Source organism: Agelaius tricolor, unplaced genomic scaffold (genome assembly GCF_023055355.1).
Source record: "Agelaius tricolor isolate 1412-34295 unplaced genomic scaffold, bAgeTri1.0.p SCAF_68, whole genome shotgun sequence".
Lineage (NCBI taxonomy): Eukaryota > Metazoa > Chordata > Aves > Passeriformes > Icteridae > Agelaius > Agelaius tricolor.
The window spans coordinates 1,122,633-1,143,004 of NW_027269328.1; the positions used below are offsets into that span (position 1 = coordinate 1,122,633).

Below are 20,372 nucleotides of genomic sequence, written 5' to 3' on the forward strand. Positions count from 1 at the left end.
GAAGGATTCCCAAGGGAGCTCAGCATTCCCAAGGAAAGGAAGGGAAGGACGCCAGGAAAGGATGGAATCCCAAAGGGAAGGGAAGGGAAGGATTCCCAAGGGAAGGGAAGGGAATGAGGGATTCCAGAGGGGAGGGATCGAGGGAAGGATTCCCAAGGGAAGGAAGGGAATGAGGGATTCCAGAGGGGAGGGATCGAGGGAAGGATTCCCAAGGGAAGGGAAGGGAATGAGGGATTCCAGAGGGGAGGGATCGAGGGAAGTTTTCCACGAAAGGAAGAATTCCCAAGGGAGAGAGGGAAAGATTCCCAGACGGGAAGGGAAGGATTCCCAAGGGAATGAAGGACTTGGGAAGGAAGGGATTTAGGGAAGGATTCCTGGTCCTGCTGGTCCCAGTGATCCCGATCCTGATCCCAATCCCGATGATGCCAATGATCCTGATCCCGGTGATCCCAGTGTGGATCCCGGTGCCAATCCTGGTGCCAATCCTGGTGATCCCGGTGCCGATCCTGGTGCGGATCCCAGTGCAGATCCTGCAGGTCCCCGTGCTGATCCCAGTCCGGATCCTGCTGCAGATCCCAGTGCGGATCCTGGTGCAGATCCTGGTGCCGATCCCAGTCCGGATCCCAGTGCTGATCCCAGTCCGGATCCTGCTGCAGATCCCGGTGTTGATCCTGCTGATCCCGGTGCCGATCCTGGTGCAGATCCAGGTGTAGATCCTGCTGATCCCGGTGTTGATCCTGGTGATCCCAGTGCTGATCCCAGTCCGGATCCTGCTGCTGATCCCAGTGTGGATCCTGGTGCAGATCCCGGTGCTGATCCCAGTCCGGATCCCGGTGCTGATCCCAGTCCGGATCCTGCTGCAGATCCCGGTGTTGATCCTGCTGATCCCGGTGTTGATCCTGGTGCAGATCCCGGTGCCAATCCCAGTCCGGACCCCGGTGCAGCTCCTGCTGCAGATCCCGGTGATCCTGGTGCTGATCCCGGTCTGGATCCTGGTGCCGATCCCAGTGCAGCTCCTGCTGATCCTGGTGTGGCTCCCGGTGTTGTGGATCCCAGTGCAGATCCTGGTGCGGATCCTGCTGATCCCGATGATCCCGGTGCCGATCCTGCTGCAATTCCCGGTGTTGATCCTGGTGCAGATCCCAATGATCTTGGTGTGGATCCCAGTGCAGCTCCCGGTGCTGATCCCGGTGCCGATCCCGGTGCCGATCCTGGTTTGGATCCTGCTGATCCTGTTGTGGCTCCCGGTTTGGATCCCGGTTTCCATCCCAGTTTGGGTCCCGGTGCTGTGGATCCCGGTGTGGATCCCATTGTGGCTCCTGGTTTCCATCCCAGTTTGGATCCCGGTGCTGTTGATCCTGGTGTGGATTCCGGTGCAGATCCCGGTGCTGATCCTGGTTTCCATCCCAGTTTGGATCCCGGTGTGGATCCTGTTGCGGCTCCCAGTGCTGATCCCGGTGCTGATCCCGGTGTTGATCCCGGTGCTATGGATTCCGGTGCTGTTAATCCCAGTGTTGATCCCGGTTTCCATCCCAGTTTGGATCCCGGTGCTGTGGATCCCGGTTTGGATCCCGTTGTGGCTCCTGGTGCCGATCCCAGTGCAGATCCCGGTGTGGATCCCAGTTTCCATCCCAGTTTGGATCCCGGTGCTGTGGATCCTGGTGCCGATCCCATTGTGGCTCCTGGTGCCGATCCCGGTGCTGTGGATCCCGGTTTGGTTCCCGTTGTGGCTCCTGGTGCTGATCCCGGTTTGGATCCCGGTGCTGTGGATCCCGGTTTGGATCCCGGTTTGGATCGCGGTTTCCACCCCGCCGGCGCGAGGGGGCTGTAGACGAGGAAGTCGTGGCGGCCGCAGTAGCGGGCGGCGAAGCCTCTGCCGTCGGCGGTGGGGTCGGAAAAGGCCAAATCCCGGGAACTCAGCACCGCCCCGAACACGAACGTGCGCCTGGAACGGCACCGCAGCAACCGCGGCACGGGGAATAAACAACAGCAGGGAAAATAATAAACAACAGCAGGGAAAATAATAAACAATGGGGAAAAATAACCAATGGGGAAAATAAACAATGGGGAAAATCAACAACGGGGAATCAGCGGCAGGGAAAATAAACAACGGGGAAAATAAACAATGGGGGAAATAAACAACGGGAAATCAGCACCGGGGAAAATAAACAACGGGAAATCAGCACCGGGGAAAATAAACAACGGGAAAAATAAACAATGGGAAAAATAAACAACGGGAAATCAACAGCAGGGAAAATAAACACCGGGGGAAATAATAAACAACAGGGAAAATAAACAATGGGAAAAATAAACAACGGGGAAAATAAACAACAGGGAAAATAAACAACGGGGAAATAAACAATGGGGAAAATAAACAACGGGAAATCAGCACCGGGGAAAATAAACAATGGGGAAAATCAACAACGGGGAAAATAAACAATGGGGAAAATCAACAATGGGAAAAATAAACAACGGGAAATCAACAGCAGGGAAAATAAACAATGGGAACCAACGGGGGAAGAATGGGGAACAATGGGGAACACTGGGAAAAATAAACAAGGGTAAACACCGGGGAACAATTGGGAACAATGGGAAAAATAAACACTGGGAAATGGGGAACAACGGGAAACAACAGGAAACAACAGGGAACAATGGGAACCAACAGGGAACACCGGGAAATGGGAAACACCAGGAAACACCGGGAAACACCGGAGAACAACGGGAAACAATGGGGAACAACAGGAAATGGGAAACAATGGGAAACGGGAAACACCGGGAAAAGGGAAACAACAGGAAAAATAAACACCGGGAAATGGGAAACAACGGGAAAAACCAGGCAATGGGAAACACTGGGAAAAGGGAAACACCAGGAAAAATAAACACCGGGAAATGGGAAACAATGGGAAATGGGAAACACCGGGGAAAATAAACACCGGGAAAAATAACGGGACATGGAAAACACCGGGAAAAATAAACGCCAGGAAAAATAATGGGGAAAGTGAAGCACCAGGAATGGGGAACACCAGGAGAAATAAACACTGGGAAATGGGAAAACAATGGGGAAAATAATGGAAAAACAATGGGGAAAATACTAAACACCAGGAAAAATAAACAAGGGGAAAATGGATAACACTGGGAAAAGTAAATAATGGGAAATTGGGAAACACTGGGAAAACACTGGGAAAAACACTGGGAAAAATCAGGGAAATGGGAAACAGCACGAGAAATTATGGGAAATGGAAAACACTGGGAAAACACCAGGAAAAATCACAGGAAATGGAAAACACCAGGAAACATCAACACTGGGAAAAATGAACACCAGGAAACAGTGGGAAAAATACCATGAAATAGAAAATACCAGGAAAACAATGGAAAAAATAACAGGAAAAACAATGAGGAATGGAAAACACCGGGAAAAACAATGGGAAAAACAATGGGGAATGGAAAACGCCAGGAAAAATAATGGGAATATGGGAAATGCCAGGAAAAATAAACAGCAGGAAATGGAAAACACAAGGAAAAAGAAACACCGGGAAAACAACAGGAAAAATTATGGGAAAAATAAACACCAGGAAATGGGAAAACACCGGGGAAAGACACTGGGAACACACCAGGAAAAACCACGGGAAACAGAAAACACTGGGAAAACCACAGGAAATGGAAAACCCTGGAAAACCATTCCTCCCTGAATCCCAGTTTTCCTGGTATCCCATCCCAAATCCCAGTTCCCCCATCCCCAATCCCATTTCCCCATTCCCCATTTTCCCCCAGCATTCCCGGTTTCCCACCTGAGCACATCCAGCACTCCCAGACCTGGCAATCCCAGTTTTCCATCATTTCCCAAACCGAATCCCAGTTTTCCTGTTATCCCATCCCAAACCCCATTTCCCCATCCCAAACCCCATTTCCCCATCCCAAATCCCAGTTCCCCGTCCCCAATCCCAGTTCCCCATTCCCAAATCCCATTTCTGTTTCCCCAATCCCAGTTCCCCATCCCCAATCCTATTTTCCCCCCATCCCCATTCCCCATTTTCCCCCCGCCATTCCCGGCCATTCCCAGTTTCCCACCTGAGCACATCCAGCATTCCCACACCTGGCAATCCCAGTTTTCCATCATTTCCCAAACCGAATCCCACTTTTCCTGTTATCCCATCCCACATCCCATTTCTGTTTCCCCAATCCCATTTCCCCATCCCCAATCCCAGTTCCCCATCCCCAATCCCGTTTCCTCCCTGTTCCCAATCCCGTTTCCCCCCCCTTTTCCCATTCCCGGTTTCCCACCTGAGCGCGTCCAGCATCCTGCGGGCGATGCCGCGGCGCCGGCGCGACCCCAGCACCCAGAGCCGGCTGATCCCGCACACCGCCGGCTCCGGCTCCAGGGAACAGCGCCAGGCACGCAGCGACGGATCACCGGGAACGGCGGGAACAGCGGGAACGGCGGGAACGGCGGGATCGAAGGGGTCAACGGGATCTCGGGAATGCCGGGGGTCCCGGGAATGCCGGGGGTCCTGGGGCTCTGGTAACGGTGCCAAGCCCGGCTCCGGCAGCACCCGGAATGCCTGTGGGAATGGGGAGCTGGGAATGTGGGAATGGGGGACTGGGAATGGGGGACTGGGAATGTGGGAATGGGGAACTGGGAATGTGGGAGTGGGGAACTGGGAATGGGGAACTGGGAATGTGGGAGTGGGGAACTGGGAATGTGGGAGTGGGGAACTGGGAACATGGGAATGGGAACTGGGAGTGGGGAACTGTGAGTGGGAAACGGGGAATGGGAACGTGGGAATGGGGAACTGGGAACGGGGGAATGGGGAACTGGGAATGGGGGATGGAATGGAAACTGGGAACTGGGAATGGCAACTGAGAATGGGGATGGGAATGGGAAACTGGGAATGGGAACAGGAAACTGGGAGTGGGGAACTGGGAAAGGGAACTGGGAATGGGGAACTGGGAATGGGAATGGGGGATGGAATGGAAACTGGGAACTGGGAATGGGAACTGGGAGTGGGGATGGGAATGTGGGAATGGGAACTGGGAATAGGAAACTAGGAATGGGAACAGGGAATAGGGATGGGAATGGGAAACGGGGAGTGGGGAACTGGGAATGGGAAACTGGGAACTGGGAATGGAGAACTGGGAACTGGGAATGAATGGGGAACTGGGAACTGGGAATGGGAACTGGGAGTGGAGAACTGGGAATGGGGATGGGAATGTGGGAATGGGAACTGGGATGGGAACTGGGATGGGAATGGGGAACTGGGAATGGGGGATGGGAATGGGGAACTGGGAATGGGGATGGGAACGGAAATTGGGAACTGAGAATGAGAACGGGGACGGGAATGGGGATGGAAACGTGGGAATGGAAAACTGGGAATGGGGACTGGGAACTGGGATGGGAATGGGGATGGGGAACTGGGAATGGGGATGGGAATGGGAAATGGGGATGGGAATGGGGAACTGGGAATTTGGGGATGGGGAATGGGGATGGGAACTGTGAACTGGGAATGGGGATGAGAACTGGGAATGGGAAACTGAGAATGGGAACTGGGAATGGGGAATGAGAATCAGGAACTGGGAAATGGGGATGGGAACGGAAATTGGGAACTGAGAATGGGAACGGGAATGGGGAACTGGGAATGGGGATGGGAAAATGGGAATGGGAATGGAAAAGTGGAAATGGGGATGGGGGATGGGAACGGGAAATGGGGACGGGAATGGGGAACTGGGAATGGGGAACTGGGAATGGGGAACTGGGAATGGGAATGGGGGTGGGAAACTGGGGATGGGAACGGGGAACTGGGATGGGGAAGTGGGAATGGGGGATAGGAATGGGAAATGGGGATGGGAATGGAGAACTGGGAATGGGAATGGGGAACTGGGAATGGGGAACTGGGGATGGGAACTGGGAATGGGAACTGGGAATGGGAACTGGGAATGGGGACTGGGAATGGGAACTGGGAATGGGGACTGGGAATGAGGAAGGGGAACTGGGAATGGGGAATGAGAATCAGGAACTGGGAATGGGGATGGGAACGGAAGTTGGGAACTGAGAATGGGAACTGGGAATGGGGATGGGAACGGAAGTTGGGAACTGAGAATGGGAACTGGGACGGGAATGGGGATGGAAACGTGGGAACGGGAAACTGGGAATGGAAAACTGGGAATGGGGACTGGGAATGGGGATGGGGAACTGGGAACGGGGGATGGGAATGGGGAACTGGGAATGGGGATGGGGAACTGGGAACGGGGGATGGGAATGGGGAACTGGGAATGGGGGATGGGAATGGGAAAATGGGGATGGGAATGGGGAACTGGGAATGGGGGATGGGAATGGGGAACTGGGAATGGGGATGGGAACGGAAATTGGGAACTGAGAATGAGAACGGGGACGGGAATGGGGATGGAAACGTGGGAATGGAAAACTGGGAATGGGGACTGGGAACTGGGATGGGAATGGGGATGGGGAACTGGGAATGGGGATGGGAATGGGAAATGGGGATGGGAATGGGGAACTGGGAATGGGGAACCGGGAATGGGGAACTGGGAATGGGGATGAGAAACCTGGGATGGGGGATAGGAATGGGAAATGGGGATGGGAATGGGGAACTGGGAATTTGGGGATGGGGAATGGGGATGGGAACTGTGAACTGGGAATGGGGATGAGAACTGGGAATGGGAAACTGAGAATGGGAACTGGGAATGGGGAATGAGAATCAGGAACTGGGAAATGGGGATGGGAACGGAAATTGGGAACTGAGAATGGGAACGGGAATGGGGAACTGGGGATGGGGAACTGGGAATGGGGATGGGAAAATGGGAATGGGAATGGAAAAGTGGAAATGGGGATGGGGGATGGGAATGGGAAACGGGGATGGGAATGGGGAACTGGGAATTTGGGGATGGGGAATGGGGATGGGAATAGGAAAATGGGGATGGGAGTGGGAAAAGGGGGAACTGGGGATGGAAAAGTGGGAACGGGAGAGCGGGAATGCCCCCCAATCCCCGAGGATCTCCCACCTGGCTGATGGGCTGCGCCACCAGGCAGCCGAGCACGCCCTGCCCGGGGCTGACGAACAGGTACACCCGGGAATGCGCCGGGAAAATCCGGGAACGCTGCTCCGGGAAACCGCGGGAATGCTCCGGGAAACCCAGCTCGGAATCCACCACGGCCAAAACCTCCTCGGCCTGCGGGAAAACGGGGTGGGAATTGCGGGAAAATGGGGTGGGAATTCCGGGAAAATGGGTGGGAATTCCGGGGAAACGGGGTGGGAATTGCGGGGAAATGGGTGGGAATTGCTGGGAAAAATTGGGGTGGGGATTTTGGGAAAATGAGGTGGGAATTGCAGGGAAAAATGGGGTGGGAATTTCAGGAGAAACAGGGGGGGAATTCCAGGAGAAACGGGGTGGGAATTGGTGGGAAAAATGGGTGGGAATTGCTGGGAAAAATGGGTGGGAATTCCTGGGAAAATGGGGTGGGAATTTCGGGAAAAACATGGTGGGAAATGTTGGGAAAAACAGGGTGGGAATTCCAGGAGAAAGGGGGTGGGAATTCGGGAAAAATGGGATGGGAATTCCAGGGGAAACAGGGGGGGAATTCCAGGAAAATGGGGTGGGAATTCCAGGAGAAACAGGGAGGGAATTCTGGGAAAAATGGGATGGAAATTCCTGGGGAAACAGGGTGGGAATTGCTGGGGAAATGGGGTGGGAATTTCACGAGAAACAGGGGGGAACTTCCAGGAGACACGGGGTGGGAATTCTGGAAGAAATGGGGTGGGAATTTCTGGGAAAACGGGGTGGGAATTCCAGGAGAAACGGGGTGGGAATTGGTGGGAAAAATGGGTGGGAATTGGTGGGAAAAATGGGGTGGGAATTCCCCGAGAAATGGGGTGGGAATTCCAGGAAAATGGAGTGGGAATTCCAGGGAAAATGGGGTGGGAATTCCGGGAAAATGGGGTGGGAATTGCTGGGGAAATGGGGTGGGAATGATGGCAAAACGGGGTGGGAATTCCGGGAGAAACAGGGGGAAAATTCTGGGAAAAATGGGGTGGGAATTGCTGGGGAAATGGGGTGGGAATTCTCAGAGAAATGGGGTGGGAATTCCCAGGAAAAGAGGATTTGTTCCCAAGAAAGGCTGGGTTTGCACGGGGAATCGGGATTTAGGGACCGGGGTGGGAATCAGGGATCGGATCCTGCTGGGATTCAGGATTTGGGGATCAGATCCCATTGGGATTTAGGGATTGGGGTGGGATTCCGGGGATCAGCTCCCGCTGGGGTTTCGGGATCAGATCCCATTGGGATTTGGGATTTCGGGATCAGATCCCATTGGGATTTGGGATTTAGGGTTGGGATTTCAGGATCAGATCCCACTGGGATTTGGGATTTCAGGATCAGATCCCATTGGGATTTCGGGATCAGATCCCATTCAGATTTGGGATTTCAGGATGAGATCCTCCTGGGATTTCGGGATCAGATCCCACTGGGATTTGGGATTTTGGGATCAGATCCCGCTGGGGTTTCGGGGTCAGATCCCATTGGGATTTGGGATTTAGGGATTGGCTCCCAGTGGGATTTGGGATTAGACCCCGTTGGGATTTCAGGATCAGATCTTGCTGGGATTTGGGATTTCAGAATGAGATCCCACTGGGATTTCGGGGTCAGATCCCACTGGGGTTTGGGGATCAGATCCCATTGGGATTTTGGGGATCAGCTCCTCCTGGGATTTCGGGATCAGATCCCATTGGGATTTGGGATTTTGGGATTGGCTCCCAGTGGGATTTGGGATTAGACCCCGTTGGGATTTCAGGATCAGATCCCGCTGGGATTTCGGGATCAGATCCCATTGGGATTTGGGATTTCAGGATCCGATCCCGCTGGGATTTCGGGATCAGATCCCATTGGGATTTGGGATTCCAGCTCCCATTCCCGCAGGAAAGCCCAGGAACTGCCGGTACCTTCCTGAGGGCGTATTTGGGATCCTGGGGGAGGATCAGGAGGATTTTCCCATCCCAGAATTCCGCCACCACGCGCTCCTGCTTCCAGCCCTGCCGAGGGAATGCCGGGAATCACCGCGGGATTGGGGGAGCCGGGATCCCGGGATTGGGGGATCCTGGGATTGGGGGAACTATGGGATTCCAGGAGTGAGGAATTATGGGATTCCAGGAGTGGGGAATTATGGGATTCCAGGACTGGGGGAGCTCGGGATCCTGGGATTCCAGGATTGGGATCCAGGATTTTGGTATTGGAGGATCCAGGATTGGGGATCCCAGGATTCTGGGATTGGGGGATCCCAGGATTGGGGGATTTGGGGAATCTCAGGGATTCTGGGATTGGGAGATCCCAGGATTGGGGGATTGGGGATCCCAGGATTTGGGGAATCTCAGGGCTCCGGGTCTGGGGACTGGGATCAATCCCAGCTCTTCCCAGAGAGCCCGGCCAGGGCTGGAATTCCAGGGGGGAATCCCAGGGAAGAATCCCAAGAGGGAATCCCGGGCAGGAATTGCAGGTGGGAATCCCAGAAACGAGTCCAGGGCAGGAATTTATCCGGCAATTCCCAGCATTCCCACATTCCCAATTCCCACATTCCCATTCCCCATCTGCATTCCTGCATTCCCCATTTCCAGTTTTCCATCCCAATTTCCCGTTCCCATTCCCATATTCCCATTCCCGCTCTTCCCATCATTCCCCCATTTCCCCATTCCCAGAATTCCCACACCCTCCATTCCCTTATTCCCAGATTCCCCCATTCCCAGAACTCCTGCAATTCCCCCATTCCCACATTCCCATAATTCCTCTGGAATTCCCTCTCTCCCTTCCCTGGGTGCCGCAGTCCCATTCCCACCATTCCCAGAATTCCCATTCCCCTGGAATTCCCGATCCCATTCCCACCATTCCCACGGAATTTTTCCATGGAATTCCAGCTTCCATTCCCACCATTCCCATGGAATATTCCCATGGAATTCCCATTCCCATTCCCATCATTCCCATTCCCACCATTCCCATGGAATTTCCCATGGAATCCCTGCTCCCATTGCCACCATTCCCATGGAATATTCCCCATGGAATTCCTGATCCCATTCCCATCATTCCCATTTCCACTCCCCTGGAATTCCCGTTCCCACCATTCCCCTGGAATATTCCCATGGAATTCCAGCCTCCATTCCCACCATTCCCATTCCCCTGGAATTCCCACTCCCATCATTCCCATGGAATTCCAGCTCCCATTCCCACCATTCCCATTCCCATTTCCCATGGAATTCCCACTCCCACCATTCCCATGGAATCCCCACTTCCATTCCCACTATTGCCATGGAACTTTCCCCTGGAATTCCCACTTCCATTCCCATCCTTCCCATTCCCATTCCCATCATTCCCATTCCCACTTCTCTGGAATCCCTGCTCCCATTCCCACCATTCCCATGGAATTTCCCATAGAATTCCCACTTCCATTCCCACCATTCCCACGCAATTTTCCCCTGGAATTCCCGCTCCCATTCCCACCATTCCCAGAATTCCCATTCTCCTGGAATCCCTGCTCCCATTCCCACCATTCCCATGGAATTTTCCCATGAAATTCCAGCTTCCATTCCCATTCCCACCATTCCTATTTCCCCTGGAATTCCAGCTCCCATTCCCACCATTCCCATTCCCACTCCCATGGAATCCCCACTCCCATCATTCCCATGGAATATTCCCCTGGAATCCCTGCTCCCATTCCCACCATTCCCATGGAATATTCCCATTGAATCCCCGCTCCCATTGCTTCCATTCCCATGGAATATTCCCCATGGAATTCCAGCTTCCATTCCCACCATTCCCATGGAATACTCCCACGGAATCCCCGCTCCCATTCCCATCATTCCCATCATTCCCATTCCCTTGGAATTCCTGCTCCCATTCCCATCATTCCCATTCCCATTTCCCATGGAATCCCCACTCCCATCATTCCCACCATTCCCACGGAATTTTCCCATGGAATTCCAGCTTCCATTCCCACCATTCCCTTGGAATATTCCCTGGAATCCCCGCTCCCATTCCCACCATTCCCATGGAATTTCCCATGGAACTCCTGCTCCCGTTCCCACCATTCCCATTCCCCTGGAATTCCCGCTCCCATTCCCACCATTCCCATTCCCACCGTTCCCATTCCCACTGTTCCTATTCCCATTCCCGTTTTCCCGCTCACCGCGTGTCTCAGGCTCTGCCGCATTCTCCGGTGGTGCCGCAGGTGCTGGAGCCGATCCTCGGGAACGCCGGGAGCGAAGAGCATCCCGCAGGATCCGCACTGCCGCGGAAACAGGGAATGCTGCCCCGCGTCCTATGGGGGAAAAATGGGAATTCTGGGAATGCTGGGAAGAGCATCCCGCAGGATCCGCACTGCCGGGGAAACAGGGAATGCTGCCCCGCGTCCTGATCGGAAAAATGGGAAAAATGGGAATTCTGGGAAGAGCATCCCGCAGGATCCGCACTGCCGGGGAAACAGGGAATGCTGCCCCGCGTCCTGATCAGGGGGGAAAAACGGGAAAAATGGGAATGCTGGGAACGAACACAGGGAATGCCGGGAATGGGAGAAGCCAAGAGCCCGTGGAATGTTCTGGAACGCCCCCGTTTCCCGTTCCCCATTTCCCGTCCCCTAGCCCATGGAATGTTCCAGAATTCCCCCATTTCCCATTTCCCATTCCCCATTCCCCATGGAATGTTCTGGAATTCCCGCATTCCCCATTTCCCATGGAATGTTCCAGAATTCCCCCATTTCCCATCCCATCTCCCACTCCCAGCCCATGGAATGTTCTGGAATTCCCCCGTCCCCGTTTCCCATGGAATGTTCCAGAATTCCCCCATTTCCCATGGAATGTTCTGGAATTCCCCCGTCCCCGTTTCCCATGGAATGTTCTGGAATTCCCCCATTTCCCATGGAATGTTCTGGAATTCCCCCGTCCCCGTTTCCCATGGAATGTTCCAGAATTCCCCCATTTCCCATGGAATGTTCTGGAATTCCCGCATTCCCCGTTTCCCATGGAATGTTCCAGAATTCCCCCATTTCCCATCCCAGGGTTCCCATCCCAGGTTCCATTCCCATTTCCCATGGAATGTTCCGGAATTCCCCCATTTCCCATTCCCCATGGAATGTTCCAGAATTCCTCCATTTCCCATGGAATGTTCCAGAGTTCCCCTGTTTCCCATTCCTGTTCCCCATGGAATGCTCTGGAACTCCCCCGTTTCCCATGGAATGTTCTGGAATTGCCCCATTCCCCCATTTCCCATGGAATGTTCCAGAAGTCCCCTGTTTCCCATGGAATGTTCCAGAATTCCTGCATTCCCCCGTTCCCCATGGAATGTTCTGGAACTCCCCATTTCCCATTTCCCATGGAATGTTCCAGAATTCCCCCATTTCCCATGGAATGTTCTGGAGCTCCCCCATTCCCCATTTCCCATGGAATGTTCCAGATCTGCCCCATTTCCCATCCCCATTCCCCATGGAACGATCTCTGGAGCTCCCCCATATCCCATGGAATGTTCCAGAACTCCCCCATTTCCCATTCCCTATTTCCCATGGAATGTTCCGGAATGCCCCCGTTCACATTTCCCATGGAATGTTCTGGATTTCCCCCATTTCCCATGGAACGTTCCGGAGCTCCCCCATTCCCCATTCAATGTTCTGGAGTTCCCCGTTCCCCGTTTCCCATGGAACGTTCCGGAGCTCCCCCATTCCCTGTTTCCCATTGAATGTTCCGGAGCTCCCCCATTTCCCATTTCCCATGGAACGTTCCGGAGCTCCCCCGTTCCCTGTTCCCCATGGAACATTCCGGAGAACTCCCCCATTTCCCATTCCCCCGTTTCCCATGGAACGTTCCGGAGCTCCCCCATTCCCCGTTCCCCATGGAACGATCTGGAACTCCCCCATTTCCCATTCCCTGTTTCCCATGGAACATTCCGGAGCTCCCCCGTTCCCTGTTCCTCATGGAACGTTCTGGAGCTCCCCCGTTCCCCATGGAATGTTCTGGAATTCCCCCATTTCCCATTTCCCACGGAACATTCCGGACCTCCCCCATTCCCCGTTTCCCATGGAATGTTCCAGAACTGCCCTGTTTCCCGTTCCCTGTGGAATGTTCTGGAGAACTCCCCCGTATCCCATGGAATGTTCTGGACCTGCCCCATTTCCCATTCCCGTTTCCCATTGAACGATCTGAAGCTCCCCCATTCCCCATTTCCCATGGAATGTTCCGGAACTCCCCCATTTCCCATGGAACGATCCGGAACCCCCCCGTATCCCATTCCCCCATTTCCCATTCCCCATTTCCCATGGAACGATCTGGAACTCCCCCATTTCCCATTCCCTGTTTCCCATGGAACGTTCCGGAGAACCCCCCCGTATCCCATTCCCCCGTTTCCCATTCCCGTTCCCCACGGAACGTTCCGGAATCCCGCTGTTCCCGCTGTTCCCGCTCACAATGATCAGCTGCTCCTGCTGCTGTTGTTGTTGTTGTTGTTGTTGTTGCTCCCGGCAGCCCCTGGGGGCTTTTCCAGAGGGGCCAAAGGGACCTGGGAGCTGCTCCAGGGGCCTGGAATGGGGGGAAAATAATGGGGGAGAAAAATCAGGGGGAAAAATAAGGGGGAAAAATAAGGGAAAAATCAGGGGGAAAACTGGGAAGAATCAGGGGGAAAATGGGAAAACCATGGGGAAAACAATGAAGAAAAAGTGGGAAAAATCAGGGGAAAAAATTGCGAAAAAACTGGGGAAAAATAAGGGAAAAATCAGGGGGAAAACTGGGAAGAATCAGGGGGAAAATGGGAAAACCATGGGGAAAAAAATTAAGAAAAAGTGGGAAAAATCAGGGGAAAAATTGCGAAAAAACAGGGAAAAAAAACTGGGGAAAAATAAGGGAAAAATCAGGGGGAAAACTGGGCAAAAAATGGGGAAAAACTGGGAAAAATCAGGGGAAAAATAAAAATAAGAGAAAAAAACTGGGAAAAATCAGGGGAAAACATGGGAAAAATCAATGGAAAAATGGGGAAAAAACTGGGAAAAATCAGGGGAAAAACCTGGGAAAACACTGGGAAAAAATAGGGAAAATCAGAGAAAAAACTGGGGAAAAACTGGAAAAGAAATGGAGAAAAAACTGGGAAAAATCATGGAAAATGGAAAAAATCAGGGGAAAAACTGGGAAAAAATAGGGAAAAAACTGGGAAAAATCAGGGAAAAAACAGGGGAAAATCGAGAAAAAGCAGGGAAAAAATGGAAAAAATCAGGAGAAAAACTGGGAAAATCAGGGGTAAAAACTGGGAAAAAATAGGGAAAAAACTGGGAAAAATCAGGGAAAAAACAGGGGAAAATTGAGAAAAAGCAGGGAAAAAATGGAAAAAATCAGGAGAAAAACTGGGAAAATCAGGGGTAAAAACTGGGAAAAACATGGGGAAAAATTGAGGAAAAGGTGGGAAAAAAATGGAGAAAAAACTGGGAAAAATCAGGGGAAAAATTGGAAAAAATTGGAAAAATAAGGGAAAATCAGGGGAAAAACGGGGGAAAAATCAGGGAAAAATGGGAAATATCAGGGAAAATGGGAAACAAAAAGGGAAATTGAAAAAATGGGGGAAAAGGGAAAAATTGGGAAAAATTGGTGAAAAATGGGGGACAAAGGGGGAAAATGGGGCAAAATGGGAAAAAAGTGAAAAAGTGGGGAAAATGGGAAAAATGGCAAAAAATAGGGAGAAAAAGGGGGAAAATGGAAAAAAGGGAAAAATGGGGCAGAAAGGGAAAAAATTGGGAAAAATGGGGGAAAAATATGGGAAAAATGGGAAAAATTGGGGAAAGAATTGGGAAAATGGGGAAAACATGGGGAAAAAGTGGAAGGAAAAATGGAAAAAAATGGGAAAAAAATTGGGGGAAATGGGAAAAATGGAGAAAAATGGAAAAAATGGGGGAAAGGGGAAAAATTGGGGGAAAATGGGGAAAACGTGGGGGGAAAAAAGGGAAAAATGGGAAAAAATAGGGGGGAAAGGGAAAAAAATGGAAAAATTGAACAAATGGGGGGCAAAAAGGGGGAAAATAGGAAAAAGTGGGGAAAGATGGATAGAAAAAAGGGGAAAAGGGAAAAAATGGGGGAAAAGATTGGGAAAAAAATGGGGAAAACAAGGGGGAAAAAAAGGTGGAAAAGGGGGAAAAATGGGGAAAAAATGGGAAAAAAAAGGGGAAAAAGTAGGGAAAAAATCAGGAAAAAATGGGGGAACCATGGGAAAAATGGGGACAAAGGGAAAATGGAAAAAAAGTGCGAGAAAAAGAGAAAAAAGTGCGGGAAAAAATTGGGGAAAAGTGGGGGAAAAGGGGGAGGAAATGGGGGAAAAATGGGAAAAAATAGAGGAAAAGTGGGAAAAATGGGGAAAAAGGGGAAAAATTGAACAAGTGGGGAAAATATGGGAAAAAATGGGGGGAAAAGGGGGAAAATAGAAAAGGGGGAAAATGGGAAAAAGTGGGGAAAGATGGAAAGATAAAAGGAAAAAAGGGGGAAAAGGGAAAAAATGGGGGAAAAGATTGGGAAAAAATGGGGAAAACAAGGGGAAAAAAGGGTGGAAAAGGGGGAAAAAAATGGGAAAAAATAAGGCAAAAGTAGAAAAAAAATCAGGAAAAATAGGGAAAAATGGGGGGAACATGGGAAAATGGGGACAAAGGGAAAAAATGGGGGAAAAAAGGGGGAAAATGGGGAAAAAGTGGGAAAAGGGGGAGGAGCAGCACTGGGACCTCACCTCCTCCTGCTGGGCAGGAAAATGGGGAAGAGCCCGGCCGGGCACGGAGAGCCTGGAAAACAACGGGAAAATGGCGGAAAATCCCGGAAAAATTCCGGAAAAATCCTGGAAAATCCCAGAAAAATCCCGGAATTGGGAGCTCAGGGATTCCCAGCAGGAAAATTCCAGGAATTCCCAGGGAATTCCCGAGGTTTTCCCAACTCACCCAAGTCCTGCTGGGCCGGGGCATCCGGGGAATGCGGGCACGGAGCAGAGGGGGCCTGGGGGAAAATGGGAACCATTGCGGGGTGTCCTGGGAATTCCCAGAAATTCCCAGAAATTCCCAAATTCCCCCTGATATTTTCCCAAAAGTCCATGAAATTCCCAGAAATCCATTGAAATTCTCCACAATTTCCTGAAATCCCCAGGGAAATTCCCAAGAAAATTCCCTGAAGTTCCCAGAAATTCCCCAGGAAATTCTCTGAAATTCCCCAGGAAATTCCCAAGAAAAATTCCCAAGGAAATTCCCTAAGAAATTCCCTAAAATTCCAAAAGAAATTCCCAGAAATCCCCCAAAATTCCCAAAGAAGTTCCCAGCAATTCCTCAAAATCCCCTGGAAATTCCCTGAAATTCCCAAAGAAATTCCCCAAAAATTCCCAAGAAAAATTCCCAGAAATTCCCCGAAATTCCAAGGAAATTCCAAAGAAATTCCCCAAAATCCCCTGGAATTTCCCTAAAATTCTGAGGAAATTCCCAGAAAATCCCCAGGAAATTCCTGGGGAAATTTCCCAAAAAATTCCAAAAAAAACCCCAAAATTCCCAAGAAAATTTCCCAAAATTCCCAAAGAAATCCCCCATTTCCTCACCTCATTCCCGTTGCATTCCTGGGTTTTTTTCCCGTTTTTTCCCTGCTCCCATCCCTTGAAGCATTCCCGGTTTTCCTTCCCCTCTTCATTTCCCGCCGTTTCCGGAAGTTTCCTCTCCATTTCCGGAAGTTTCCTCTCCATTTCCGGAAGTTTCCGCTCCATTTCCGGAAGTTCCTGCTTCATTTCCGGAAGTTCCCTCTCCATTTCCGGAAGTTTCCTCTCCATTTCCGGAAGTTCCCTCTCCATTTCCGGAAGTCTCCTCTCCATTTCCGGAAGTTCCCTCTCCATTTCCGGACGTTTCCTCTCCATTTCCGGAAGTTTCCTCTTCATTTCCGGACGTTTCCTCTCCATTTCCGGAAGTCTCCTCTCCATTTCCGGAAGTTCCCTCTCCATTTCCGGAAGTCTCCTCTCCATTTCCGGAAGTTCCCTCTCCATTTCCAGAAGTTTCCTGCCCATTCCCGGAAGTTTCCTCTCCATTTCCGGAAGTTCCCTCCCCATTTCCGGAAGTTCCTTCTCCATTCCCGGAAGTTTCCTCTCCGTTCCCGCCGTTTCCTGGGGCTCCTCCCCGGGGATTTTTTGGGATTTTCCCGTTTTTTTCCGGGCTCTGCTGAAGAAGGCGCAGCCCCGGGGGAGGCGCAGGCGCGGCCGAACCCCGGCCAGGAGCACCCGGAACGGGCCCGGCCGGGAATTCCCGCAATTCCCAACAATCCCGGAAATCTGGGAATTGACGCCAATCTTGGCATTCTGGGAATTCTCAGCCTTGGAAATCTGGGAATTCCCATTCCCAGAAACCCCAGAATTCTGGGAAATCCCAAGCTTGGAGTCCCTGGAATTCTGGGAATTCTCAACATTGGAAATTTGGGAATTTCCATGCTCAGAAATTTGGGAATTCCCATTCCCGGAAATCCCAGAATTCTGGGAAATCCCAAGCTCGGAGTCCCTGGAATTCTGGGAATTCTCCAGCCCAGAATTCTGGGAATTCCCAATGTTGGAAATCTGGGAATTCTTGAGCTCAGAATTCCCAACTTCAGAAATCAGGGAATTCCTGAGCTTGGAATCCTGGGAATTCCCACCATTGAAAATCTGGGAATTCCTGAGCTCAGATTTCCGGGAATTCCCGGATTTCTGGGAATTCCCAACCTTGGAATTCCAGGAATTCCCGCTGCTTTTCCCCTTGGCATTGCCTTTGGAATTCTTCTTGGAATTCCCGGATTTCCCCCCAGAATTCCCGGATTTTTTGCTGGATTTCCCACCAAACCTCCCAGATCCCGAATTCCTGGAATTCCCAGATCCAGAATTCCCGGAATTCCCGGATTTTTCCGGGATTTTCCCCTCCCCCCCCAGCAGCTCCCGCAGCCGTTTCCTCTCCAGGGGATCCAGGTAATTCCTCTGCCCATAGAAAACCCCCACGGAAAAGTGGGAATTCCTGGGAATTCCCGAATTTCCTGCTGGAATTCCCGAATTTCCCTCTGGGAGCCGCAGTTTCCGGGATGGCGCCGCTTTCTCCCGGATTTCCAGCTCGGGACTGTGAGAATTCCGGGAATTTTGGGAATGTTGGGAATTCTGGGATGCAGATCCCGGAGCAGCTCGGGGCCGTTTGCGCAGCGGGGTCCGGAATTCCGAGCAGGAGCTGGAAAAATAAAACCGGGAATGAGGGGGGGGTGGAATTCCGGGAATTCCGGACTCGGGGCTTTGGAGATTTTTGGGGATTTTTGGGAATTCCAAGGATTTTTTTGGGGCATTTTCCTGAGTTTTTGGGATTTTGATCCTATTGGAATTTGTGGGGGTTTTTTTGGGATTTTGGGGGGTTTTTTTAAGGATTTCTTTGGGGACTTTATGGAATTTAGGGGGGATTTTTGTGATTTTTTGGGGTTTTTTTTGTTGGAATTTTGGATTTTTGGGGGGGGATTTTTGGAGGTTTTTGAGGTTTCGGGGAAGATTTTGGGAGTTTTTGGATTTTGGGGGGGATTTTTGGGATTTGGGGGGATTTGTCGGGGATTTGGGAATTTTGGGGTTTTTGGGTTTCAGGTCATTGAGATTTTGGGATATTTGGGCTTCTGGGTGGATTTTTAGGGGATTTTTTGGGCTCTCACCTGTCGGGCTCCCGGCTCCGTTTCCGGGGCGTTCCGGGGCTGCTGCAAATCCAGGAGGGAGTTCAGGGCTTGGGAGGGAATTCCAGGGAACCCAAACCCCAAACCCCCAAAAATCCCCCCAAAAAACCCCAAACCCCCAAAAATCCCCAAACACCCCCAAAAAAACCCGAACCCCAAAAACCCCCAAAAACCCCCCAAAATCCCAAATCCCCAGCTGGGGGTTCCGGTTCCCCACAGAGCCCCAAACCCCAGCCCGGAGGCCTCGGAGCTCCATCAGAGCCCCACTCGGAGCTCCTCCATCAGAGCCCCCTCGGAGCTCCACCAGAGCCCCAAATCCCAGCTCAGAGCCCCCCTCGGAGCTCCTCCATCAGAGCCCCCCTCGGAGCTCCATCCTCAGAGCCCCAAATCCCAGCATGGAGCCCTCGGAGCTCCACCAGAGCCCCACTCGGAGCTCCACCAGAGCCCCCTCGGAGCGCCATCAGAGCCCCCCTCGGAGCTCCATCACAGACCCAAATCCAAGTTCAGAGCCCTCAGAGCTCCATTAGAGCCCCAAATCGCAGCTCAGAGCCCTCGGAGCTCCACCAGAGCTCCACTCGGAGCTCCACCAGAGCCCCACTCGGAGCTCCATCAGAGCCCCAAATCCCAGCTCAGAGCCCTTGGAGCTCCATCAGAGCCCCCCTCGGAGCTCCTCCATCAGAGCCCCCTCGGAGCTCCATCCATCAGAGCCCCCCTCGGAGCTCCATCCATCAGAGCCCCCCTCGGAGCTCCATCCATCAGAGCCCCCCTCGGAGCTCCTCCATCAGAGCCCCCCTCGGAGCTCCCCCAGAGCACCCTCGGAGCTCCATCAGAGCCCCAGATCCCAGCCCAGAGCCCTCGGAGCTCCATCAGAGCCCGCCTCAGAGCTCCACCAGAGCCCCCCTCGGAGCTCCATCAGAGCCCCAAATCCCAGCTCAGAGCCCTCGGAGCTCCATCAAAGCCCCAAATCCCAGCCCAGAGCCCTCAGAGCTCCACCAGAGCCCCCCTCAGGGCTCCACCAGAGCCCCAAATCCCAGCTCAGAGCCCTCAGAGCTCCATCAGAGCCCCCCTCGGAGCTCCATCAGAGCTCTCTCAGAGCCCCTTGGAGCCCAGTCAGATCCCCTCAGAGCTTCCTCAAAGCTCCCTCGGAGCCCTCTCTGAGCCCCCTCGGAGCCACACAGAGCTCACTCAGAGCCTCCTCGGAGTTCCCTCCCAGTGAGACAGAGCAGAAATTCTCCAGAGTAGAAATCCCTTTGGATTCAGGTGAAATGCAGGTGAACTCAGGTGAAATCTTTGAGCTAAGGCTGCAGTTTGAACACAGCCTGAGTCTGTTTTCAGTCTGTCTTTAGTCTGACCGCCTGTTCTCGTCAAAAGCCCAGGCTCGGAGAAACTGCCTCAGCCGAAGGCCAGAGATAAGGGGGGGAATCAGAGAGAGACAGAGAAAGTGCAGTGAGAGCAGGCCAGCCTGAGCTAGGAATTGTTTCTGATAAAGAAGAGCGAGCGCGGCAAATGTCACGCGAAATTTGCAAAAATGAATATGCATGAACCTATTGTGAAATTGCGTGCATATGTATTTAAGAGGGGGATAAAAAAGGATCTGGAGTTCCCAGAGGTACGCGTGTCTTTTAAGGAGAGTAATCTCCGCATGCGCCCAGCGCTGTAATAATAAACATCCCGGCTTTA

The 20,372-nt window shown here is 52.2% G+C and overlaps 1 protein-coding gene across 1 annotated transcript; it reads right to left on the reverse strand.

The window, feature by feature from the left end:
* Window positions 1-1,502: 1,502 nt before the first annotated feature.
* ESCO2 (establishment of sister chromatid cohesion N-acetyltransferase 2) lies at window positions 1,503-18,579 on the reverse strand. The gene is made up of 11 exons (XM_071417253.1): window positions 16,582-18,579; window positions 15,941-15,995; window positions 15,736-15,787; window positions 13,255-13,556; window positions 11,463-11,494; window positions 11,180-11,311; window positions 8,949-9,038; window positions 7,015-7,182; window positions 4,282-4,559; window positions 1,690-1,945; window positions 1,503-1,550 (listed from the first exon to the last, which is right to left on the reverse strand). The coding sequence occupies exons 1-11, from the start codon at window positions 17,098-17,100 to the stop codon at window positions 1,503-1,505; spliced, it is 1,932 nt and encodes a 643-aa protein (XP_071273354.1). The 5' UTR covers window positions 17,101-18,579.
* Between the last annotated feature and the right edge of the window lie 1,793 nt (window positions 18,580-20,372).

Coding starts and splice junctions, on each gene's coding strand:
- ESCO2 (XM_071417253.1), bottom strand. CDS start 17,100: ATGGAGAAGGAACTTCCGGAAATGGGGAGGGAACTTCCGGAAATGGAG. Junction 15,996..16,581: donor AGGAATGCAACGGGAATGAG/GTGAGGAAATGG, acceptor ATTTTCCCCCAG/GCCCCCTCTGCTCCGTGCCC. Junction 1,551..1,689: donor GATCCACAGCACCGGGATCG/GCACCAGGAGCC, acceptor CGGGATCCACAG/CACCGGGATCCAAACTGGGA.